At 36.8% G+C, this 27944-nt stretch overlaps 1 protein-coding gene across 2 annotated transcripts in view; it reads right to left on the bottom strand.

Moving 5' to 3' along the window:
* Positions 1-24394, bottom strand: part of ephb4a (eph receptor B4a) — a 40782-nt gene extending 16388 nt beyond the window's left edge. For both annotated transcript variants that reach the window (XM_059549716.1, XM_059549717.1), the window contains exons 1-4: positions 23395-24394; positions 2456-2526; positions 2053-2334; positions 442-832 (exon numbers count right to left, since the gene is read on the bottom strand). In XM_059549716.1, the coding sequence (XP_059405699.1) occupies positions 442-832; positions 2053-2334; positions 2456-2526; positions 23395-23473 (823 nt within the window). In that variant the 5' untranslated portion in view covers positions 23474-24394. The remainder of the gene's footprint in view (positions 1-441; positions 833-2052; positions 2335-2455; positions 2527-23394) is intronic.
* Between the last annotated feature and the right edge of the window lie 3550 nt (positions 24395-27944).

Raw genomic sequence — 27944 nt, 5'->3', positions numbered from 1 at the left:
TATTAGATGTTTCTCAAGCAGCAAATCAGCATTTTATGATTTCTGAAGGATCATGTTACACTAAAGACTGGAGAAATGATGCTGAAAATGACGCTTTTAAAAAAAAAAAAATCACATAGAAAACAGTTATTTTAAATTGTGATAATATTTCACAATATTATGTTTTTTACTGTATCACATCAATGCAGCATTGGTGAGCATAAGAGGTTTTTTGTTTCAACTTTTGTTTAAAATGCTTCTCCAAGGTATTTATAGAAGCACAATATATTAAGCACATCAGAATCTGATGTAATGAGTGTATTCTATTCTGTGATGTTTAAATAGCACTGTAAGATACATCAAAGAATTTTTCAGAGTTGTTTAATTTAACTGAAATTTGGCTCATCACCTTCACAGAGAGCTCCAATTAGTTTCAGAGAAGCCTGTTCTGTTCTCACTCACCTCTACACTCCAGCTCTCCATGGCTGGCCTCGAAGCCCGGCAGGCAAGTGCAGGTGGTGGTGGGCTGGTCCACCCACTGTCCATCTTCTCCACAGAACATCTTGGGCGGTCTGGGATTGGGTCCAGGCTGTGCTGCGTTGGCCACACACTGGCCCACTGCCTCCTGGACCAGCGAGCGTGGAACTGTCTCCGGGAAGACGGATAGTGAGCGCGTGAGAGACGGACACTTCTTAAAGAAGACGCGCACGGATAGAAGGGCCATGCATGCGCCCTGGGCCTGGAACGCCAAGTAGACTCCCCGTTTGGTCAAAGGGCCCAAACGCAGCGTTTTGACATTAGACTTCTTCTCTCCACCTTTACGCAGCAGGTGGTCCGCAGCCACCGTGTCCACCTAATAGAAATGGCAAAAACTGGTGAGATTCATTTACATATAGATTTTTCTTCATGAAACAGCAATGAGACTAAATGAGAACACCTCAGCTGACCTCAAATATATTCTGTGTTTTTCAGTATAGAGATTAAATAGAGAGAACATTTAACATTTTCTTGATCTCATATCTCCTCTAGAGATTTCAATAATATCTCAAACTGTACTCAGATTAACTCAAATCAGAGATCTCAATGTGCTCTCAAACACTGAAAAACAATCAAAGTCTTCCAAAGCCCAAAGAATGTGGTATGCTATCGACATCTTCATTTTATAGATTTAGTTTCACTGTATCCTAAAATGAAATAGTAGTGCACTTAATTGTACTAAATTTGCACTTGTGATGTACTTCAAAGGTTTTTTTTTTCCTTCAAAATGATATATTATATTAATGAAATAAAAGGCCACTTAAGTGTACTTGGAATAAACTTTCATAACTACAAGCAAGCTTTCTAAATATATATAAAAGAAATTATTTAAAGTATATTTTAAATAATTGTTTTAAAAAATATATGCATCAAATATATATATTTGTCATTCTTTAAAGAAGTACACTTATTTTGACGTGTTAAATACTATTTGACGTGTTGAATAAAATACTAAAGAATATATAAGGTACTTGATAATGTTAATTGTACTGTTAATTGATATTGCATTTAAATATAATATTTTAAATGTACTACATTTCGACTTAATTATGTGTAATTACAAATCAATTTAAATACTTGACATACAAGTTTCAGTAAAAATTACAATTAAGTATTTTATTTATTTAAGACAATAGAAGTAATTATGAAATTATATGAGATGTACGTAAGTCCTTAAGAAGTGGTTTAAAAAAAGCACACTAAAGTCTAGCGAACTGCATTTGATATAACTCTTTAAAAACATTTTCATGTAATTTCATGCAATTAAGTCTATTACTTTTATGCAATTACAATTTTTTATCAAGTATGCTAATGTGTACTTCTCACAATGGTATGTCTACAATTATGTTTGCCTTTTTGATTTCTCCGATAAATACATCAATGAAAATAAGAAGAAATGTCTGAGATTAAATCGATATGTGAATTAGATATAACCGAAATCTATCAAATTTTCCAATCAGTAACATTAATAACATCTCTTATTTCTGCAGTTTTCCATGCACATTCGAGTGTGTCTGATTGTCTGCATGTGTGCACCTTGATATAGGGGTTCTCCATCCACGCTGGGTGGGTTGCTGTCGCATCATCCGTGTCGCTCTGGTAGTAGTAAAGGTTGAAGGTCTCTTTGCAGGATCGGTGGTGTGTGATACGCGATGAGCATTCGATCATGGTGAAGAGCAGCTCCACGTACACCTGTGACGCCCCTCGCCGCTCGATGAGCTTACTACGCAGCCAGTGACTGGACGCGCCGTCAGCCTGGCAGATCTGATAGGTCCTCACGCTGTTGTTGTCTTCATCTAGACCGCTGATCTCCTCCCACTACACATAGAGGAGACACATGAACACCAACTGGTTAGTGGAGATCAGCTGTGACAATATACAGTCAGCACTGAGCTTTTGCTCTATATGTAGGGTCAGATGCTGGAGCTGCAGGTCTCACCTCTGGTTTAGAGCGAGAGTATGTCGTCCACTTCAGATCTGATGTCTCTGTCTTTGTATTCATCAGGACCTCTGTCAAACACAAGTTAGAGAAAACGTTTTTAAAAAAATAATAAAAAATGAGATCACAATCTTTAATTTTGCCTTTTGTGAAAAAATGCACTAAATTGTATTTTACGTGTACTTGTAGTGTACTTCAAACTTCATTTGAGCACAAAATAAGGTATTCTAAATAATGTTGGTAACAAAATAGGTAAACACTGAATTCCATGTTATTTTTTTCATACCATGGAAGTCAATGTGGACCAAAAAACTGTTTGGTTATGAACATTCTTCAAAACAGTTTTTTTTTTGTTTTGTTTTTTAAAGTAAGAATATATAAATGTTGAAAAAAATTCAATTGTATTGTATGTGCACTTGTAGTATATAAGTAAAAGAATATTTAGAAAAAACACCTTACAGATAAGATTATATTGATACAGTAAAAGGCCACATAAGTCTACTTAAAGAAAGACACTTTCATTTCCTTAACACTCTTAAAGGGATAGTTCATCCAAAAAAAAAGAAGATATTTTGAACCAACCAAAAAGTTGTTAGTCCCCATTTACTTCCATAGTGTAAAAAAATACTATGGAAGTGTCAATGGCTACCATCAACTGTTTGGTTGCCAACCTATTTTTTAATATATCTTCTTTTTGACAGAATTTCCATTTTTGAGTGCACTATATGCTAAAAAGTGCACCTGGTAATTATGTCAATAATGTTACAAGTGCATTTTAAATTATCTTGCTTTAAAGAAGTACACTTATTTTGATATGTTGTCTATCACACCAAAGCACATGGAAAATAAAGGATTATAGTTTTGACTGTAGTGTGTTATTCAATAATGTTTTTTTAACTAGCGTGGCTTCAAGATCAAGATTTCCTCAGTCCTCCGCTTCACCACAGCATTTGTTTTTGCTGGTCCACTAGCAAAAGCAGCAGCGACCATTAAAACCCATGGAAATTCATGCAGATCTGCTGTTTTTTCAGCATGGTATGACACGGCAACATCTGAGCAATGACATTTTTCCTCCGAGCGCACAGAGGGCAAGGGAAGTTCCCTGAGGTTAGATGGTTTGGTTATCAAATCATGGCCAGCAGAAGCTTTGGCAAAAACAAATGTAGAAACTATGGGCGTTTTTCCCTCTCATATCGACTTGCATAGCTACAGTATCCCACAGGGAAACGACGGACATGAGAACAAGGGCATAGCCTAATTTTACACTTACACACATATGCAGGGACAATACAAAATCACTATATAGAGTTTCAACCCAGCGGTGAATGATGGTCATTTAATTTCCAGTGAACATCCTTCCTTTCATCCATTTCCACTCTCTTTCTCTCTGCTCTTGATTGCGTTTTTGCTTGAACTGGCTGTTGGTCATTACTTATTGATGGCGGTGATGGGTTTTAATCAGGCATTCATTCAGTCACCTCCTCCAGACTTCCGCGCACATATCTGGCCCTGAGGTTCTTGCTATGGGAGCTGCGCTGGTCATGTGACCACCCGAAGCCACCACACCGTTCAAACCGGCTCCAATCACAAAGATCCTTTGATCTAAAAATACCACCACAGAATATATTTCTCTCTCTCTTTCCTGGCGTTATTTGTTCAATCTCATTTCTTATCCTCGTCTCTAAGGAGGAACACCTTTATTGCTCTTTTTTGCATGTGCTTTTCCCATGAGTGTTAGAGTTTAGCATACAGAGATGGAATCGATGTGTTTCTGTCTTCATGTATCTGGGTCGAGACTTGTCTTGGGGAGTGAAAGCTTTCTGCGGGTTTATACCTCAGAAAATCTTCAATGACGTGAAGAAAAAAACTTTGTTTAAGCACAGATGTCCTCAGGGAGAACACTGGTTATGTTCTGAATGGATATTACACACTGTGCAGTAAATACTTTATAACGTCTAACATATAAAACAGTAAACACTTTCAAACTTTAGTATGCTACATTGTCGTTACATGACATTACAATGTTTAATTTTGTGAATAATATTGTTCCTTTTCTGAAGTCGCTAAGAAGCTGAAGTAGAAACAGCACTTTTTTGTTTGTTTCTTTTGATATTGTGATGTACATCCAAGTGAAATGTATTTTCATACAAAAAAGTAGGGCTTTTAGTTCTATCTGATTGGCGTGCATTTGGTTTTAAGAAAGAGGCGGGGTTTAAGCAGACTAAGTGATTGGAGAACTCCTGCATATGTCACCAGAGAGAAGTCTTTCATTTCTCTGTAAGATCCAGTTATGACATTTTGACATTTGATTAAAAATTATGAGGTAAAAAAAAAAATCTAATATATGATGACTAGTTCAATATATCAATAAGAAGTATTTTTTTAAAAAACAAATTTCCATTTTATGCCAACTTAAAATACAGTTTTATGTATATAAAATGTCTTAAGTTTTGGCAATTCCAATCAAATAAAATATAATAATAATAATAATAATAATGATAAAATAAAAACCTGTCAGTTTGTCACAATGAAATTCGAATTTGATGGTTTACAATGTGCGCTTTGTATTATTGTTAACTAAAACTAAAACCATAAAAAACATTTTCATTGCTTTAAATAAAATAAACATTATCTAAAATAAAATATAAAAAAATATATATTTTATTTCTTCTAGTTGCCAAAACAACACTTTTAATTTTAATTTAGTCAAAGTACTTGTAATAGCTATAAATAAAGAAATGCAAAAAAAAAAAATATATATATATATATATATTATTTAAATTTAAATTTATTTCATAATTTTATTTCTCATCTTCGTCTAGTAGAAGTGCTAATATGCTAAATATCTCAAACTAAAAACTCAATAAATACTACATAAACATAAAAAACGAGTAAAATGACAAACTTAATAAAATTACAAAATATAAAACCAAAAAATATATTTAAAAAAATGAAATTTTAACAAATACTTTAATAGTATGTAATAAAATGATAGTAACAGAAGTCTCTAGCTGTATATTCAGCAAATGCAGTATTTCATCCATATTTTGTCCGTATAGAAAATTAGCATACTGCATAAAGTATACCTACTGCAAGACTAGTATGAGCAGTACAGTAGTACACCACTGCGACACACCCGGTGAGCCTCTATCTGTATGTATCTGGGTCAGAACTTGTCTTGGGGACTGGAAGCTTCCTGTTGTTGGTTTTCACCTCAGAATCGAATCAATATTCAAAATAAAAATAAAAACTCGGTATTTGAGCGTGCAGCAGGGCCTCAGGGAGAACACTGGCATGTGCTCTTTCTCACTCAGTGACACCTCCACACACTCCTCCCTAACGCCATCCATCTTCCAGACGTTTCTCTCTCTCGCTTTCATTATTCTCCCCATCACTTTTGCTTTTCCTGCTTTTCAAATTTCACATTCCTTTCTTGCCATCCATCCGTTTCCATTTCTCTTCTCAATAACTCCATATGTCCCCGTCACACTCTTTATCTCTCCGCACTTCCCTCCATCCCTCTCCCACCTCTGATGTAGAGAGGCTGGGGCCGCCTGATAACCGCTGTCCAGCTCGGAGAATCAAAGCGAGCGGCGCCTGGGAGGCCGAAGGGGAGGATGAAAGAGGGATGAGAGGGGAAGAGTGCTGGGCGAGGGAGGACACAGGGCGGGAGCTTTTGGAGATGTGAGCAAAAAAGAGAGAGCTAGCGAGAGACGGATGAGACAGGACAGATTTCTGCCGGTGATTTCCCACTGTGAGTTTTGCTCCGAGTTCAGAGGGGAAACAAATTACAGACTCAAATACATTAAAATGCACATACAGGTGAATCTCACGAAACCTGTCGAGAACATGCCCAGGTCATATTTCACCCCACAAAAAAGAAAAAAGAAAAGAAAAAGAGAATAAAAAGTCAAACTCTCATTATTAATTAATTATCATTTCTATATTAAAAACAAATATAAATATTAACAACTCACTACTGAAATATGATACAACATTGTTGTTCATTGAAGATGAAACTAAGTTAAATATAAATATTTATTTAATTCATTTCAGTTTTAGATTTTTTAGTTCAAGCAAATTCTAACTGGAAAAAAAAAGAAAAAGAAAAAAAAGTAACAAAAGTAAAAACAAAAAGCAATGTTTTTTAAAAGCAAAAATATTTTTTTTTTAAATGAAACAAATAAAATGAAAACTATAAAATATAGAATATGACAATAAATATAAATATGGTTTAATTCAAAATATTAATAAAAGTGATAATATAGAAATAATGTTAAAATAACAAATATTTTATTCATATAGTTGAGAATTCATAATGAATATTTAGTTTTATACAACCCGAATTCCGGAAAAGTTGGGACGTTTTTTAAATTTTAATAAAATGAAAACTAAAGGAATTTCAAATCACATGAGCCAATATTTTATTCACAATAGAACATAGATAACGTAGCAAATGTTTAAACTGAGAAATTTTACACTTTTATCCACTTAATTAGCTCATTTAAAATTTAATGCCTGCTACAGGTCTCAAAAAAGTTGGCACGGGGGCAACAAATGGCTAAAAAAGCAAGCAGTTTTGAAAAGATTCAGCTGGGAGAACATCTAGTGATTAATTAAGTTAATTGATATCAGGTCTGTAACATGATTAGCTATAAAAGCTTTGTCTTAGAGAAGCAGAGTCTCTCAGAAGTAAAGATGGGCAGAGGCTCTCCAATCTGTGAAAGACTGAGTAAAAAAATTGTGGAAAACTTTAAAAACAATGTTCCACAACGTCAAATTGCAAAGGCTTTGCAAATCTCATCATCTACAGTGCATAACATCATCAAAAGATTCAGAGAAACTGGAGAAATCTCTGTGCGTAAGGGAGAAGGCCGGAGACCTTTATTGGATGCCCGTGGTCTTCGGGCTCTCAGACGACACTGCATCACTCATCGGCATGATTGTGTCAATGACATTACTAAATGGGCCCAGGAATACTTTCAGAAACCACTGTCGGTAAACATAATCCGCCGTGCCATCAGCAGATGCCAACTAAAGCTCTATCATGCAAAAAGGAAGCCATATGTGAACATGGCCCAGAAGCGCCGTCGTGTCCTGTGGGCCATTGCTCATTTAAAATGGACTATTTCAAAGTGGAATAGTGTTTTATGGTCAGACGAGTCCAAATTTGACATTCTTGTTGGAAATCACGGACGCCGTGTCCTCCGGGCTAAAGAGGAGGGAGACCTTCCAGCATGTTATCAGCGTTCAGTTCAAAAGCCAGCATCTCTGATGGTATGGGGGGGCATAAGTGCATACGGTATGGGCAGCTTGCATGTTTTGGAAGGCTCTGTGAATGCTGAAAGGTATATAAAGGTTTTAGAGCAACATATGCTTCCCTCCTAACAACGTCTATTTCAGGGAAGGCCTTGTTTATTTCAGCAGGACAATGCAAAACCACATACTGCAGCTATAACAACAGCATGGCTTCGTCGTAGAAGAGTCCGGTTGCTAACCTGGCCTGCCTGCAGTCCAGATCTTTCACCTATAGAGAACATTTGGCGCATCATTAAAAGAAAAATACGTCAAAGACGACCACGAACTCTTCAGCAGCTGGAAATCTATATAAGGCAAGAATGGGACCAAATTCCAACAGCAAAACTCCAGCAACTCATAGCCTCAATGCCCAGACGTCTTCAAACTGTTTTGAAAAGAAAAGGAGATGCTACACCATGGTAAACATGCCCCGTCCCAACTATTTTGAGACCTGTAGCAGAAATAAAAATTGAAATTAGCTTATTTTGTGCATAAAATTGTAAACTTCCTCAGTTTAAACATTTGCTATGCTATCTATGTTCTATTGTGAATAAAATATTGGCTCATGTGATTTGAAAGTCTTTTAGTTTTCATTTTATTAAAATGTAAAAAACGTCCCAACTTTTCCGGAATTCGGGTTGTAGTTAATCATACTATTTGTGTATATATTTTGTAGGGGTGTAACGGTACATGTATTCGTACCGGACCGTTTCAGTACAGGGCTTTCGGTACGGTGCACGTGTGTACCGAATGACCGAATGCTATAATTTGTCTACGGAACATGGGTACATTTTCCAACCTGTCCACCAACCAATACGCTCGTATAGGTCGTTTGTCCAAATCCCTGAAATACGACCCATCAGAGCGTATACTACAATTGCGCCCCTATCGGCAAAAGGTCGTTTTCATATTAATGTTTTGTACTCTTTTATTTGCCCTCTGGTTTGTGTTTCGTGTAGCTCAGTTGGTAGCTTATTGCGTTATACCTTGATATGTAATCATGCTATCATGGGTTCGATCCCAAGGAACGGATGTGCACGAAAATGTATATGCTCAATAAATCATAATTTAGCATGATTTCTGTGAGGGTTAGGTTTAGGGGGGGGGGGGGTTAGGTGTGGTCATTTGAACGAATAAGCCACCTAGTAAAATATGTAGGAAATAATGTGAGATCGGTGTAAAAAGCCCACGCATTTCATTTAAATAAACGTGCGTTTTGATTGGTAATGACGTGATACGTCATTTCATGACGACAGACGCGACGCGATACTGTCATTATTTTTATCTTAACTTTAAAACGTAAATATAGGTCGTAATAAGGTGCTTGCACAAACGACCTATATGGTCGTTTTTTGTTGGAGGACAGGCTCACATTTTCGTGTTTCCAAACGAACATATTAAGTGGCGGAAGTCTCCGCGTTCGGCGCAAATCCCGCCCTGCAGCTGATTCTAAGGCCGGTGACACACTCTGGTTACGTGGCGTGAGCGTGGCGTTTCGGCTGCGTGTCAGGTGCGTGACGGCTGCTTCGCGTTTTCTGTTTCTTTACACACCAGAATCGTGCCTGACGCAGCGATGGTGCGCTGCTGCTATTGTAGGTGACATAGAGGGAGACCACCGACAGACCAGGATCTTGTCTTCACGACAACAATATCTATACTTCATGTTGAGCATAAATATAAAGCCTACTGATAAAGGACACCGTCAACAGTATTGACGGCAAAATAGACTATGTTTGACAGGTGCAATATGCCAGTGTGTCACCGGCCTAAGGTTTTCAAAAGGCATCACGCGAGTGTGAACATCACTACAACTAGGAAAAAAAACGATTGTAATTCAAACGCAGCTCCCGTCGGCATTTAAACAGACCTTTGCTCTTAATTCCAATCAGGCCAACCCAATAACGAAATTTGAGCAGGTCTAAAAACTTTACACTTTGGAAAAGTTATATACATTTTTTAAATATGAGCAGGCCTACAAGCTGGGATTGGTAATGCTGCACTGTAATCATAGTTATTTATTTATATTTTTCATTATATTTTATTATATGATATTGGTTTGAGACTGAGAGTATTTTATTTAGTGGAGAACTTTGCAGCAGTATTTTATTTCTTATTCTTTTTTAATTTTATATGTATTTTATTAAAAAGTATTTTTAAAAAGTGTAAACAAATTGTTTAAAAAAAAGTTTATAGTAATAAACAACCTGCAGTTTAATGTTTCCATTTCTTTCCCTTACTGTACCGAAAATGAACCGAACCGTGACTTTAAAACCGAGGTATGTACCGAACCGTGATTGTTGCGTACCGTTATACCCCTAAATTGTATTGTATATATATATATATATATATATATATATATATATATATATATATATAGATAGATAGATAGATAGATAGATAGATAGATAGATAGATATATAGATAGATAGATAGAAACCTTGTATTAACATATATATTCTCAAACTGTATAATAGAAATGGAAATAACCCAAAAGTAAAAACTCTGAAAGTATAAATCCTAATGGTCCTAAAATAAAATAAAATATCTATATAAGTTCTATATAAGTTTCATTTAAATTTATTTTGTGTTGTTGTTATTGTTGTTTTTAAGTTATTTTTTATGTATTTATTTATTATCTTGTTGGTATGAATTATAACCTGGAGATTCATCCATGAAGCATGTATGAACACCAGGTTAGTGAAGACTACGGTGTGTGAGGTGATAGATTATGGCCTGTTACGAGGTGTGTGTGTGTGTGTGTGTGTGTGTGTGTGTGGGTGCCTGTATGTAATTACAGTGGTCTATATCCTGCTGTCTACTCTATCATTACTTATAATGGGCCAGGAAAAAGTGTGTTTCTCCTTACGGCTTGTCTCAAAAAATAGGTTAGACACCAGGATTATCACTCACCTGACACTCACACACACACACACACACCTACACATCTGTCCGTACGTCTCTGGCCTGATATCATCAGTAGCGGCTGCTGTTCTACAGGATTAGGCTCCCGGTGGGAAATTTTTTTGATCTGTTTAATGCAGTGCTCCTGTTCAGACACACTGTACTGCACGGCTCTCACACGAAATCTAACCTAAACGCACTTCAGTGATAAACCGGCAGCAAATTCACAAGTGAGACTTTTACATCTCGGCTGTGTCTCCTAGGAAGCAATGACATAAAATGGAGAGCTAATGGTGACTTCAAGTCGATTTTTGACTGAAAGAGCCAAATAGTCTCATGTTTTGAGTTTCAGAGATCTTAATGTCTTAAACTACACATTCCGTTTTGCCAAAATGTCATATCTGCAATAAAATATCAGAAATTTTTAATAAACATTTGTCATCAAATTCTTTATTTATGAACTATTTAATCTTGCCAATACAATACTTATTTAAGAAATGTTAAGATATCAGAGAATCTGAGAAATTGTGCAATTTATTATCCCTCCTCAGCTTTGAAAGAGCAATATAATATTCCAGTTGGTTAGGTAGGAAGTAAAAGGTAACTTGTCGCTTTTGTTACAATCGTAGGTTTCAACAGTGCTTTTGAATAGTAGTGAACACACCTGGCGCTCACTACTATTCAAAAGCACTATTCAAAATCTTTTTGAAAGAAGTCTCTTCTGCTAAGGCTGCATTTATTCATTCAAAAATATGATAAACAGTAATATTTTGAAATATTATTACAATTTGAAAGAACTGTTTTCTATCTGAATAAAAAGTCATTTTTTCCTGAGATGCAAAGCTGAATTCTAAGCATCGTTACTCCAGTCTCAGTGTCATGAAAGAAATCATGTGCTCAGGAAACATTTCTTATTATCATCAGTGCTGAAAACAGCTGTGCGGTTTCATGTTTTTGTGGAAGCCATGAGCATTCTGGATTCTTTAATGAACAGAAGGTTCAAAAGAAGCACGTTTATTTAAAAAAGAATCCTTTGGACCATTATAAAAGTCCTTCTGTCACTTTTGAACAATTTAAATCATCCTTGCTTAATAAAAGTATTATTTGCTTTTAAAAACATACAAACAAAAACTCTAAATGACCCCAAACTTTTGAACAGTAGTGTGTGTGTGTGTGTGTGTGTGTATGTGTGTGTGTGTGTCTGATATCTCCTGACTTTTATTATATGAATAATGGCAAACATGACTCTGTATTTGTGTCTGAGATGGTCAGCATGTTAAGACATGTGCATGAGCGTCTTGTTTGTTTCTCACCTCTGCAGATAAAGTATGAGTGTTTGTCTGCTTCACGTTTCTGTCTCATTTATGTCTGTCTTCTGTATGAGTGTGTGTCTAGAAAAGGATGGAAATGGAATGGAATGGAAAATGTTATTGCCCAGAGCTTGCTTTTCAGTGCTGGGGAAACTTAGAATTCTCAAAATGATTAATTAAAATAGTATTTTTTTTATTTAATCGAGTAAACTGCCGCCATAAAATAAGACAACAAACTCAATTAGTCCTAAGAGATTTGAATCAAAGTAGCCAGCCATTGGTATTTTGCAAGATTTGAGCGATATTGTGTAATGACTTTGATTTTCAAGGCAAAAGTCTCCATTTACTCTCTACTTAATCTCATAGCTATCTTAGAATAACAGTTGAGATAGTTGAGGAATTATTTTTCTTACAGAAATCTTGAATGTAAATCACACACTGTGGTACGTGACCTTGAGCTGATATCGTGCCTTCAGTCTTTCCTGTGTGCACTCCAAACCTCTTTAATTATAGACACATCCTCACTTTCTCTCAAAGGTAAATGACAGAAGACCAGCACTAGGCTACAATTAGTCTTTCACTTTAATTAAGGAAAAGAGACAGTGCCAATTACTGAAAGAGAAGGAGAGAGAGAGAGAGAGAGGAGAAAGTGAAAGGAGGGGGAGGGATGGAAAATGTAAAGGTGGTGAAAAAAGGAGGCCAAGGAGAAAGAGTGGCAGAGGGGAGATGAAAGGGAAAACAGGGATTAGGAAGAGATGGATGGAGATGAACAGATAGTGAAGAGAGATGAGCATTTAATTTGAGTACTGTTGCGTGACGGTGTGTTTGTGTGTCTAATGGTTTATTACTGAAGCACACCTGGACTACAGATGATTGTACTATGAATGTACAAAACCACACACTTGCAAAATCTGTCTAAATCTGTCTAAACGATTAGTTGGAGATGAAAACAGGCCATATTTAATTATTCAGTAAACATTCCTGGTGTTATTGTGAACAAGTTATTCCAAAGAAAACAAAAGTTCTACTTTGTAATCTTTCATCAAGTGTGATAACTTATTCAGCCTCTCAAATGGCTTTCTGTTCTGGCTAATTTCATCCAGCCCTCTTATTTTTCATTCCCTCTAACCACCAAACATTCATATGTAATACATATTTTTCATGTTTCAATTATGATGCATAAAGTCCTGGCCTACAGTTTTTCTTGTTGAATATTTTGTTTCACTGTCAGATAACAGAAGTACCATTATGAAGAAGTACATGTTCACACTATTTTTATTAGTATACTTAATTTCATAATTACTGCTATTGTCTTTTAAAGTGTATTGCTGAATTTACTGACACGCCTTTATTATAAGCTAAAATATACTTTAAACGTTCTATTGAAACTTGAATGTCATATATTTAACATTTTTGTACACATTTGTAATGATGTTGCAGTTTAGTACACTTAAAATATATTACTTTTAAATGTAATATCAAAAAATCATACAACAGTTAAATAATGATCAAGTACTTAACGTGTTTTAGTATGTTAATCGACACATCAAAATAATTGTACTTCTTGAAACCATGACAACATTATTAAAACATGACTTAAAATATGCTTTAAAGAAAAGCTTATAATTTGACGTTACTACAAAGTGCACTTAAGAAAATGTATAAAGAAACATCTCTCTTTAAGTACACTTTAAGATGACCATCCAATTCTTACACCAGTAAGAAAAAGAAACCAAAAATAAGTTGGCTACTGAGTTTTACCAAAACACACACACACCTTTGACAAACATAAGCAGATAAGCCAACCTGCCTAACTCGGTGAAGCGATGAAACATCTGCAACTTGCACGGACAAAATCCAATTTCTCAAGCTGTCTTATGAAAACAAGGCTTTGTCTTTGAAAGAGACCACCATGAGAAATGATTTGCTCCTGTTACTATGGCGTCGTCAGATTGGGACATGTGAAAGGAAAGTGGACTGCTCCTAAGTCCATGCTAAACGAATGAACAATACTTCTCTCGTCTCAACTTGTTTACATATTTCATTTAGGCTGACGTATCTTTGAGTGTGGATTCGTTTCCTAGCAGTCAGCCTTTCAGCAAATGCACACTAGACAGTGTTTGCACTTGTATTGCTGTTGGGAGAAAATTACAAAGAAAGAGAGAGAAAAAGATAGAAATTGTTTGCTTTTGGACACAGAAACACTGTAAAGCCTGAAACTTACTCTAAGTATGCAAATGCAAATGTTTGCCAGGTGCGTTGAAAGTGTATGGTCTGAGGTACATATTTAACTTGCGTTATTGCGTTACACTGGCAGCAGCAAACTTCAGTGTATTGTATTTTTCTGTTGGCTTTTTGATTCTTGCAGAATATAAACTGTGACAAGCAAAAGTTTGTCTCTGACATGTTTTGTTCGTCATGGTAATCTGCACAAAAGAACATATGTTTTAGGAATTTAAATCCTAAGCAGAATTGGCAGAAGTTTAAAGCTAAAAGTAGGCTATAGGATAATTTCTGGTAACCTAAGAACGTTGCATTTCTGGTAACCTAAGAACGTTGCATTGCATTAAGAAATAATTTTATTTGGAAGATCCTTGAAGTCAATCTTGGGTGGAAAAAATCATATATTTTTTGGGGACCTTAAATGTAAAGTTTGCATGCATTTAAATGTGAAGCACCCATTTCCAAAAGAGATTTTCACAATACTTATTACTTACTATGTATTTACTGAGCACAACATCTGAATTTCTGTTTGCATCTGAATAACAGTCTACATTCGCCAAATCGTTTATATATACTCCTATACAATGCACTCAACTTGACCTCACATTTCCTTTACTGAATAAACCAGAAGTAATATCCACCAATTTTGATTTATTAATTGGTAAGCCTGTGTAAGTTAAAATATTTTACACGAAATATGATAAAAAAAAGTTACAACTATTCACAAAGGTGTATGTGCATTATATACTGTAGTGCACAGTATGCTGTAAGCTAATTTTTCATTCCCAGCATAGCTAAGGACTTCCTTTGCAATCTGTTGAACTCTTGAGCTGTATTGATGTGCAGGCCATCAGCTACCATCACAGCTTTTATTATCATTACATCCCCATATGGCTACATCATGAACACACACACACACACACACACAAACTGACCCTTAATCATATCCACTCCAACACACACACACACACACACTCATTGAGTAAGTGTCAGTGGGAGCCAGGAGGCATGCTGGTTTGATCGGTGTGTGAACAGAGAAAGCAGACTGTTCGTGTCTGTTGCAAGCGCACACACACAGACACACACACACAGACACACACACACACACACAGACACACACACAAACACAGGCCCAGCATAACCCCAGCAGATATCTGATACATAATACACTCTCTGCATGACTCTCCACTTTCAATCTTTTGTTTCCTCTATCTCTTTTCTTTTCTGATCCCTCAATTTCTAACCAAGCTTTCAGTGAAGATCAGAGAGCATGAGCATGAGAAAACCATTTGTGCTTACACAGAACAAATTCATAAAAAGACATTAAAGTGAAGCATTATGAATTCGTATGATGCTTCATTCATGTGTGTGTTTATTTAGCTACTCTTTGGGGACGAATTTGTCCCCATGAAGTGAGCTTAATATGACAAACATTCCCCTTTGGGGACGTCCTAATGTGTCATATATTAAAGGTTTCTGTTTTAATTAAATGGAAATGAGATATACTTAACGTGAAAGTTGATTACCTTTAAAAAATAATTTTGACATGTCCTCATTCAGATAAATAAATGTGTTTAATAAGTCCAAGTGGTAGTTTGGACTAAAAAAGAAAAACACACATTTTCCAGTTTATGGACACTTTTGAGTCACAAACCATAAGAAACTGAATTATTTTATCCCTTTAAAAAATGGGGTGGGGGAGTTATGTCCTGTGTGAACAAATTTAGTAGGTTTTAGTCCAATGCACTAACAATAACTAGCATTTTTTGGTCAAAGAAAATCCTATCAGAGGCAAAAACGACCATAACACAAAATAAAGGAGTTAAACTACATAAAAAAACATGTTAAACATTAACACTATGCTATTTTTTTCTTACCAGTCTTGACGTTTAAGGGCCCTATTTTAACAATCTAAACTCAAAGTGTAAAGCGCACGGCGCAGGTGCACTCAGGGCATATCCAAATCTACTTTTGCTATTTTAACGACAGAAAAACGGTCCGTGCGCCGGGGCGTATTTTTGAAATGGGTTGTCCCTATTCTCTTAATAAGTAATGGGCTTAAAGTAAAGTCAATGCTGACTGTGGACCCACCCAGAGGCGCATTTTCTACCAATGCACTCTTTAAATAATAAAAAAATATTGCGCAATTGACTTTAGACTTTAGACCAGGTTTGAGTTGGTCTATGGCACAGTCTATTTTCAGCTCCTTAAAATAGCAATGCACCAGCAATGCGCCTGAACACACCTCTTTTTTAGACCAGCATGCCCATGGGCGCACAAAGGGGCGCAAATGCATTGGCTCATGAAACGACATGGCGCTGGACGGGAAAATGTGAACAGCGCTGGACTGAAACTAGCAAACACACTTGCGCTACGCCTTGCATCACATTGCGCCGGGTGTATGATAGGGCTTGAAGTGTTAAAACTTCTAAAATAATATCCCAAATATCTGTTTTGTAAGGTGATTGCACTTTCAGAAACATAGACACCATATTTCACTTAACATTAAATTTGTTACTAATTGAAAATTTGCTAAACAAGAAACCTTTAGTTGCCTTTCGGAATTTACTGGTTAAATGCGGCATTCGACATTTGGTAAACAAACTAATTCAAACTGGCAAATTGAGTGTTATGTGGCACAACTAAAACAATAGTCAATAGAACCTAAAATCTGAATGCAGTTATGTTGAAATTTTACATTTTTACACTGTGTGTATGTAAACCTAAACATGTCCAATCACCACCCAGAATGCTTGTGGACACCACAGTTTATGTGTGTCGAAACAGCAGCTTTCATGCAAACACTTAATGTCAACGCCAACACTTAATCTGCTTCACACACACACCTGACCTATTTTAAGAGCACCCAGACACCTAAGTGCAGATCTTTCCGAAATACATGTCTCTTCTCTGGTTTTAATTGTCTGTCTTAACAAAGGGTCTTCGTGAGTAAATTATCTGTGAATGCATTAATCAGGGTTATTAATTCACAAGAAAGCATGTTAATAGGTATTTAATGTGATTTATTAAAGAAGAATGTGTCATCATTCCTATCAACCAACCATATTTAGAGCCGGTTATGGATTTAATTAAGAAACAACAAAAACGCAACCAGCAAGGATTCTTTGGGAAGGAAATGGAGGGGGTTGCACAGGTATACAGGATGGAGAGAGAGAAACTGTAGAAGCAGGAGGCACGTGCTGTGAACTGCAGAGAAGACGAATGGCTTTGAATGTGCAGTCGCCAACGGGGGGCAAGTGGGGGAGTGCAAGCTCGGGAGAGGCACAGAATGAAGCTCATTTTTTGGGGGATAAGAGAGATCTCACACTGGGCCCTAATGGGGGAACTAACATGCGATTCAGACGAGAATGCTTGTGCTCTGTTTGAAAAGTATAACGTGATATATGACAAGATTAGTGGAAAGATTCATATACCTTACATGGAAACACATTGCTCTGTTTATCTCTTCACAAAACTTCCTGCACCCGCAAAGCATGACTGTTTTGCAGATTTGTTGATGTACGTGACACAAATCTTCGAGAAAACTGGTCAAGAATGTTTTCATCCCATAGGCGCCTAAGAGATGAACAGAGCTGTAATGAATCAAAGCAGACTCAAAAGTTTCAAGACCTCTTTAGAGCTCACAACAGGACATGGACAGAAAATGAATTGTTTACAGACACTAAACAACGTACTGGTGTAGCAAAGTAAACATATGTGAAGTGGATATAAAATAGGATTTTCATAATCAAAACAGCTTTTATAGTTTGATTTACAAAAACTGTTGTGCAATTAAGCTTTGTTTTTTAAGAGAATTAATTAATTCAGGTTCTGGTGTCTTTGTATATGAACACCTAATCAACAAACAGACAATCTCATTTTGGTGTACTGTGGAATATTACGTGTCACACAAGCCAAGCATTTTGCGAAAGTATATTTCAGGAGCTGCTCAATCAACTTATACCAGAACCAGCAGCTCATTTCTATGTAGTATCTCCAATAGACCTGAAAACCAGAGAGTAAATGGACTTATTTTTAGGCTGGGCAAAATATAACTCCTAAGAGTGAAAATGACAAACAGTGTGGCGCCTGACTCTCTGGCAAAGTGTGCATTTTCACAAGTCTTTTGTTGGTTTAGGAACAACATTACTATCAAACACTCATAGTCTGAACTCTAATCATGACCCTGGTCCTGCTACAAATCGTATAGGCAGTTCTCCAAGTCTCTAACCACAAACTAAAGCCTAACCCCAAAATCCCGGATTAATAAGAATGTTGTTCTAGGACCAAGGATGCTAGAACTCGTTCTACTTGAGTAAACTGTGTTAAAGGATTGTTTCACACAAAAATGATTTACTAGCCATTGTGTTATTTCAAACCCACAAGACTTCAAAACATGAAGATAATTTCAATGAAACCTGAGAGTTTTGGTTAAATGGACTTTCAGCGGTGGGACAGAAATCTCTGAAAGATCATTAAAAATCTCTTCATTTGGGTTTCGTATATGAAAACAGTCTTATTGGTTTGGAACAACAAGAGGATGAGCACATGATGAAAATGTTTTAAGTGAACTAATCTTTTAAGCCTGACACAAGTTGCAGAGGTTGAAACAGCTAGTTGAAGCAGACCTGGGCCTAATTTCACTGACATTTAAACTGGAATTTTTTAACCGACTAGTCGATTAGTCTAAAAGTATTAAACCCTCAGAAGACAGTCAAAAACTGCATATGTGCGATCTATTTGAAATACTTTATCTACGAATCAAACAGACAAATAATTCTAGATACCTCATTATCCTAATTGTTCTCATTTTCCATCAGATGGTTAAATTTGCAACTCTGATGGCAACAAAAGCTGAATGAAAATGCAAATTCACTCTCTGACAGTAGATGGCGCTTTGGGACAAGCAATGGAGCAGTTACTATGTTTATCTCTGTAACCAAAGCAGCACTGTGCTTTAAAACACTATTTATTAGACATTATACAGAGATAACATGATTTTTTTTTTAAATGCATGCATGCTTGCAAGGTCTGAGATGAAATGAAATGATTAATTTTTTTTTGTTCCATATATCAACTTTTGACAATAATGTATTTTATTTAAATGCAGCAGCAGTTCCATTTGGTCAATTAGTCTCGCACATTTCTACCACTAACTAGATTCCACAAATATATAATCATCCATAAAACGACATAAAATGATTTGCCAGTGAGGTTGGAACAATCTTTATTCAAGATTCTCTAAAAAAACAATTTATGTTAATTTTTGCTGCTTGTCTAAAGTTATCTTATTTTAAATATATTTATTTAGTAGTTTTTACTGGAAATAAGACTGAGAAAATATTTTTTGCAGTGCATGAGGGTTGCCAAGAATCCCATCAGGGCTGTAAAATGTCTCTAAACAATTCTACGAGTTGGTTGCAATCAATCCTGGACCACTGTTAAGTTGTAATTGGTTGGATTACTTGAACATGCTCCTTCCAAACTTTCTTTGCAACTCTATTATGAAACGTGTCACAACACAAATGTGGTCCACTTACAGAAATGACCCACTGCATTATTGGAGTTCCTAGATCACAGATTGTGTCTGCCTCTGTAAGGTCAAGGGTCTCCTCTCATGCTAAACTGTGATTCTCAACCGCTTTCAGAGGCATGTAGGGGGGAATGATGGAGACAGAGAGAAAAAAGATAAAACAAGAGACTCTTGGGCTGTCAGCCCCTCATCCATCAGGGCAGTATTGACACTGATGCACTGGCTGAAAAGACATGAAAGAGAGAGAGAGAGAGAGAGAGGGAGTCCAATCCCAACAAGAGCTGTTGGAGCGCTGTTATCATCCTATCAATCTGCACAGTGTTTGGATCAGCAACCGGGGCAATTGCAGACCACACACTCAAACACAAAAAACACACATGAAAGAATAAAAGTTGAAAAAGGATTCCTTCCACATGAGATCCACCATGCACATGCAACTGGAAGCTCTCTGGGTTTGAGACAAACATACTGTGGTAACTCTGTAGAGAGTAAAGGTGCGGGATTGATGATTAGAGATGAGAAGCGGAGCTGCAGTTTAAATCTTCAAGCGGCTAATCACAGGATTAACAACCAAAGAGAGAGTGAGGAGCGGGGGAGAGAGGAGAGCGCCGCTTTAAATGCAAATCCCTGTCTTATAAAAATCAGTTCCATTTAATAGGATTTCTGAGGAGGGATGTGCTTTTCTGCAGCGGGAGAGAAGTAGAGGAAACTTCACCACAGCCAAAAAAGAAGAGAGAAGAATAAAAAGTGTTCTGCATCAATATTGATTTTTGCATTATTATGCCACTAAACATGTATGTTCAAAATGACACACAATCATATAACATAGGCCTAATTCAGTAACACTTTTGTTTAAGAACCGATTCTCACTATTTACTAGTTGCTTACTAGCATACATTTTACTAGCACATTTGCTGTTTATAAGTACTTGTAAAGCACATATTAATGATCATATTTTAGATCCCTTAATATTAATCCAGTTATTAAACTTAATCCAGCCCATACTTAAACAACTAACAACTACCAAATACTATTAATAAACGGCAAACTGGGACTTTATTAAGGCAAATGTCACAATTTATAGTGAGAATTGGTCCCCGAACTAAAGTGTGACCCATTATTCTTACTATTATTGTGGTATGAATACTATGCACAGTAATCAAGTTTCTTGAATGCACTTATTTCTTGGATGATTTACTGATTTTGTCTATTGCGAAACATGACTGCATTGCCAAAACTGGTTTAAAACAGAAAAACAACTATTGCTTAGTGTGGCCATGTGACACCAGTTGAAAATATCATTGTATGCTGTGTAACAAACCAGCATACAGTATACACCGCATTGTATGCTTCCAATTCCATTCCAAACATAGCCAATCCATGACTGTATGAGTGATTGCATTTGCATATGATGGAGAGACAGAAAAGAGACAAAGATGAGAAGAATGAGACAGAGACATAAGTGAATAAGTGACAGAAGGTGAAATAGATAAGCTCTTTTTTGCTCCAGGGTAACAGAAGACGGAAGACAGAAGAGTTCCTGAGCTCTGACCTCACATGAAAGCCATTCTTACTCCTCTCTTTTTTAGCTGATATTTCCTCACAAAGGGAATTAGAGATCAGTGCAGTGATCCTCACAGATCTGGCATTAGTTTAATCTCAAGCAGGGGTTTGAGTTACTACAGAATCAAATCCAATCTCCCCCCTGCTGCTTCTGTTACTGACTTCACCATATTAGTCTTTACAACTGCCGAAGCAACTCCCCCCAGCCCCCCATCTCAGCCAAATAGCAGGTACAGTTACCCAATGTGGTCGTATTGATTTTAGCAATATTCTGGTATGAAACAGGGGCCAAAATTAACAATTGAGTAAAAATTAGAAATAAAATGATATGCTAAATGATATGATATGCCATGTTAAACAATCAAAACATGAGTAACTTCAAAACTATCTTGTCTTTAAATTTTTAAGACTTTTTAAATTTATCCAGCAGCTTTCCATTACACTACAATTTTTTGAACTCATCAAAAGAGAGAATTCACCAGAGAAGCTCAATGTCTTAAAACACACCATTGCACAGAAACCCAACGGGAAATTGGTGAGAACTATAACACACCAATATAGAGTTAACTAGGCATGAGTTAATTCTAATTCTAGTTCTAGGGACAAAAGTTTTTCTGATTTGCGTTTTCCGTTGGAAAACCAATATTTTCCTTGTAGAGACATTGAGACAAATATTTGAAGCACTAAAATCTATTTGACCTCGAAACAGGCTTGATGTAAGTGCGACTTTTTTACCAAAATTGAAGGAACATTTAAGTTAGTATATAGCTGAACATACTGCTTTTAGTGGCCAGTAAGATACATTAAAGTTTTTTTTTTTTTTATTAAACAGCATAAACAGATCTCTTCTACAGTTCGAGACAGTCTCACCGTTCCGGATTAAACGCTTTATCGCCTTCTCACTTGAGAGCACAAACTACGGGATTTCTGACACTCATCGGCTAATTACCGAGAAGGAAATGCGTCAATAACTCATTAATTGGAGCCAGTGTTGCTGTTGGAGGAGCATCACCTGCGTGTCTGTCACACAGGTCGGTTAATGGATTTCGGCAAGCGGGGAGCAGGTGTGTGCACAGCGCCATGTAATGCGCGGAACTAATCCGAACCGTCCGTCCGCCATCGATTAAGCAGCCTGCGGTAAACTGATAGATTTACAACACGTAGTCACTTTTAGCCAAATCTAGCACCATACACCCCCTCTCTGTATTTGCCACTGCAGGCTGAAACCTCAGTGAACAGCCATTCATCATTCCATTGATCAAAATGACTAATTATTGAGGTTACTGGATGGAATGTCCCCTGACAATACAGGACTCAAATTTCTATCGACCCAAGACATCCATATATCGCTCATCCTCTTCGTAATTTAACATTTACGTGTTACTTGAGATGCACTTATTGTGCCTCTGTTTGATCCACCCAACGGCGGTTTTAAGAAAGGAACGAAGACAAAGGAATGGCTTAAGAGTTAAATCAATGTTATTAAGTGCATAGACTATGGTGATTACAAGAGCATAGTAATTATATTGATTATTAAATGGCACTTTAAACTCTGAAAGCAACTAATGTGAAAGCAGGGGCGTAGCAACCGTTATAAGTGCACTTTTAAAAAATTCTACTTTAAATCCCCACTTTCAGGGAGATAATTATTACTTCCAAAGCAGCACACCCGCCCTTCCCGTTTGAAGTTTTTTTTTTTTTTTTTGATAAGGGAAAAAACAATTCAACTATTCAACTGTTCTTTGCATCAATAAAGCTAAACAATTACACCAACTACAATAAACAGAAGCGTTTTACAAACCCTAAATCTCACAGTGCCTCTGTAGCCTAATAGACCAGAGTGAAAAAAATTAGTCTTTACTAGACTAACCTAGAGTAGCCTACTGCTAACTAGCCATCGAATACATGGAATTTGTGAATGCTTCTCAATAAGGGCAGAAAGAACGGATATAATACCCAGTCAAAACATTGCATTGTAAATAAAATAACACTTCATCTGTTTTGTATACATCATGGGTTAACACCCAATGTTATGGCACCTTTATATGTAACAACACGTCTTACTCTACAAGGAGTCAACAGGTAGTTCTGTTTAATAAAATGATAGTTACCTTCTTCAGCCACTGATCTGAGCAGGAACTCCAGCAGGATAATCCAGAGCGCGGCCACATTCCTGGAGAGGAGCTCCATCCTGGAATCACGACTGTTCTACTTGGGAATGTTTACAAAGATGGGCAAACAGTGCAAAGGTTTAAGGATCGTCAGCTGGGTCTTTTACCCATCAGGAACGAACAATCGCACGGTGGGAGTCGTCACAGCACATAGAAAAGCCACCAAGTCATGAGAGAGAGAAAAAAAACTTCCGACGAGAACAGTTTAATTAAATTGAGGAAAAACAAAATCTAATAGCCTACCGTTTCAGTTGAGATTTTTTGTTAAAGAAATACAGGTTACAGATACAGAGAAAATTTGAGATTTAAAAATCACTCATAACTTTCTACGCTCATCGAATGAGAAGAATACTGTCCATATCATTAAAGAGCGCAAAACCAAACAAAATCGACCTATCTATACGCAAACATGTGCCGGTTTTGCCAAAAACATACAGAGCAACAACATGCCGTACGCTCGGGTGCGTGGAACCCTTTTGTGAGGGGTGTAGGTCGACTTGTCCCAATTTTCCACTCTGAAATGGGACGGCTTTCTAAAATGCACCCGATAAAACAAATCCGTCAGGCCACTTCATTTACTGACAGTGTGAAAAGAAATGTTCGTATTTGGCTCGGGTTTAGATCACATCGACGTCCTCATCCAGCGCCAGATTTCTGATTTCCGTCAGCGAATCCACCGCGTCCTTTGTATCTTTAAAAACATGAATATCCTGCGAAATAAAAGCGATGCTTGAATGCGATTATACGCCAGCTCAAAGAGCGAACATCGTGCTGTTTATCCAACGGCGAATGCAGGCAAATCGCGGCGTAGTTCGTCAAGATATTAACAAAACATGCGCGTTCGAGATGGGAAAAAAATCTGGGCAAATCCTAGAAGTTGATACGAGGTGTTGAGCCTTCAGCCGCTCGCAGTAGATGTGAGGTGGTCAATGCGACTGAGAGCAGTCTCCTCCTCTCAAAGCACCTCCTCCACGAGCACCCCCTCCATAGGCCAAGGCACCACGCCGGTCAAAGAAGCCAATCTGAACCAAAAATAGATGCGTTTTCAATTATATTTTGTCCATCCAGTTAGTTACGTCGTCGTTTGCAAGTTGTGTAAAGTTGCAGTTCATCTTGAAGTTATGCCATCCTTGTTTGCCATCCAATGAACTCTTTAGTCTTTACACAAACCTTTGAACATTTTCCTTGTGACTAATGTCAGTCCTGACACCTGCAACCCTTATTTATATCTTTAAAAAAAGTCACATATTGAAATTCATCGCAACAGCTGTTTTGGGCATGTAAGCTATTCACATGGCCTGGAAAAGTCAACGAAATCAACTGAATATCTCTAAAACGTCCTTATCTTCTATTCATGATTGGCTGGCAAAATTATGGAAAAGTAATGTCTTATGTCTTGTGTTCCTTAAATTTATTGTATGGTAAATCATTAAGTTCCATGGTGGGAATATATATCAGACTGTCATACCATCTATGGTACCACCACAGTACTTTTTGTAAACAAGTCTTATCAGCGCTTAGATCAGCTCTTTCTGTTGAATACCCAGACCACAGCAACCACTGACTTTAGATCAAAACTGCTTTAAATAAGCTGTCACAACCTTTTTTCTTTAAAAAGTAAGATGAAACCACACATGGGGAGCTTTTTCCCCCTTTAATTCCGATGCTAATGCATCTCTGGAGCCCTCTTCATCACACCTATGTGGATTGGCGTGTTATTTGGCTCAAGGATTGCACATTCACTCAGGTTCTTGTCATGCTAATTTGAGCACTTGTCTTCTCGCTGTAAACTACTACTTGATGCAGGAAGGCCATGAAGGAAAAGTGTGAGACTTGAAAAGCCTTTGAGAGAAGAGCCACTGGAAAAGGAAGGGAAATCATGCCGTGACATGTTTTATTTTGTGCTTAAGTTGTTAAATGCATATGAGGACGATACGATCAAGTGTGAGAAATCTGAGGCTACCTCATGTAATGTGTATGAGGTCCTTCTTTTAAGCTAATGCTATTCATATGTGATGACAAACAGAAATGACCATTACTGTAAATTTAAAAGACATTTTTCATTCTGCTGGTTCAAATAAATTGGTAAAAGCACAGTAACTGCATTTAATCACAGAATGCACACAGACATGTCTTCACACTTTAATGTGGCTACTGTCACAGATCTCCTGTATAAGCTGCTTATGGGGGACAAAAACAATTTATAATCACAATTTTGGTGAGTAAATGAGTCGACACCATTGTGCTGTGAATCCGGACCTAATTCCACACATACACACACATGCATATATTAAACAAACTTTTTTTGCCATTGCCAATCGCTGTTTTCAGCTTGAAAACAAAATGTGTATATTTATGATTTATTCATTAGTGTATGTTATTCCATTGAAAATTCCTGTCTTTATAACCTTTAATGAAAATATAATAACTTACTGTGACTTAACATTTTGGCTAACATTATCCTGACAACATAGAGCACATAGCCAAACATTTGTTAACGCTTCCCTCCATCCACTTTATGTGCTGTGACCAACATAAAACTAGCGTAGTTCATGCAATGAATACAAGGAGGATGAGGACTGAAAATTTGTGGCAAAATTAAATGGGGTTTGATAGCGCTCTGCTTTTACAGTCAATGCAGAATCTAAATGGATCCTATTATATTTTTAACGTCACAATTTAAGGTGTGGTTACATTTGCCATTGTGCTGGAAATCTTGCAGCAAATTCCATTATTTTCAGTAGGAATCCAAGGAAAAATTTCCCCATGAAGATTTTGCTCATGTTCAAGATGGTCATGTGAATTAATTATGTGGACCAACATAAGCTGCTTAGTTTTAAAAGTGACTTCTGTGTGAGCAGTGCTTCATTCTTTGCTACACTATTGTCCTTGGAAAATTGTAATCAGTCAGTCATTAAATAGTAATAGCAATGCAATCTCAAAGTTGGTGATATGAAAAATGTAAGATTTTTAGAAGAAATTGGGCATAACCTTAACCACAACCCTCAGCATAACAGTAAATGGGGCGTGAACAGATCGTATGAAAACATTCTAATGAGATCATACAAATTCATATGATTTGGTGACACATTTGCCCAAACAAATCTGCCTCTAAACTGAAATCCCATTTTGGTTGACATCTCTTTCTATTGGCAACATACAATTACTTTTGTCAATGCAAACGCCACTGATGATAATGATCATTGTAGTATCAGTCTGTGGTCAGCTACTGGTGAACTCTCAATGGAAGTTTCTCTGTCTGTCTGGAGTGTGTGCTGTATTCCAGTAAGTGTGAAGAGTGGGATAATGACAAACCTGTCTGAGGAGAAACCCAGTGTGAAGACCTGGGAGTCACAGGGAGAGAGGTGCGAGAGGAAAGCGTGAATGGACGAGTTCAGCCAGTGTGTGAGAGGCAAGGGACAAAACAGATAGAAAGCTGCATTGTTTTATAGTTTTCTTCACAAAGCCCAGGAGTGACATATACTGTCTTACTCATATACTATAGGATGAAATTAAATGAGCAGTTACACCTGTTTGCACTGATCACACCTTAAAAATCAAATATGATCATCAGGCTTTTGTGATATAGAGTGACAACCGATAATTCTGGAATTTACAGTCATGGGTGTCATGTTTACTTGCTACTAAGATACAAACAAGCATAAATATCAATACAGGATACACAAGACAAGATTTGATGAGCAGGAAAATCCGGAGTTTGCCCAAGTGATGCTCAAGTTACATCTTTTTTGTTGGAAGGCAAGTTAATTATTGTGTAGACCTCTCTCTAAAACAAGCTAGTTTCAGTGTAATTTACATAAAACTCAGTCATGAGACAATCATGCATCTAACACCATTGTGGTATCAGTACTTAGAGTACACAAAGACCAGTGAAAATAAAGCTAGCTACGAAACTACTGAATAAACTTTTGATAAAACATTTCTAAATGGCAAAATTGTATTTTAAAAGGATCTTTTATATTAAACACTAATATTTTAAACCATTTTAGACACAACATTGTGCTGTCAAGACACATTGTGCCTGGTTTGACATCAGTGACAACATATGTAGCATACTGACATTAATGACAACATATGCAGCAACAACATTTTGCGCAAACCATGAGCTATCAGCAGTGTGCCCTTGATTATTCTGGGTAAAATTATCAATAATAAGTGAACTAAGTGACTTATTATTCACTTTTTTATATTATCTTTTATCCAAAGTGTAACTAAGTTTTCTCTTAGGATTGATTAAATATTAGGGGGTAAATACTGGGATCAGCAAAACTACAACCCATAGAGAACGCTAGAAATTGCTTACAAAATGAGCTTGATTGTGTTTTTTCTGCATAATCTTACACCTTGATGAATATGCTCAAGTTAACGCCTTCAACAAAGTTTATAGGAAATGACATAAACCTAACTAACAAAAGTATTCCCAATAGTTTCCATTAAGTGTAAAGTTCACATTATTTCTGAACAGTGTT

The sequence above is a fragment of the Carassius carassius genome, chromosome 5 (genome assembly GCF_963082965.1).
Source record: "Carassius carassius chromosome 5, fCarCar2.1, whole genome shotgun sequence".
Taxonomy (NCBI): domain Eukaryota; kingdom Metazoa; phylum Chordata; class Actinopteri; order Cypriniformes; family Cyprinidae; genus Carassius; species Carassius carassius.
This window is presented reverse-complemented; position numbering and strand designations above follow the sequence as displayed.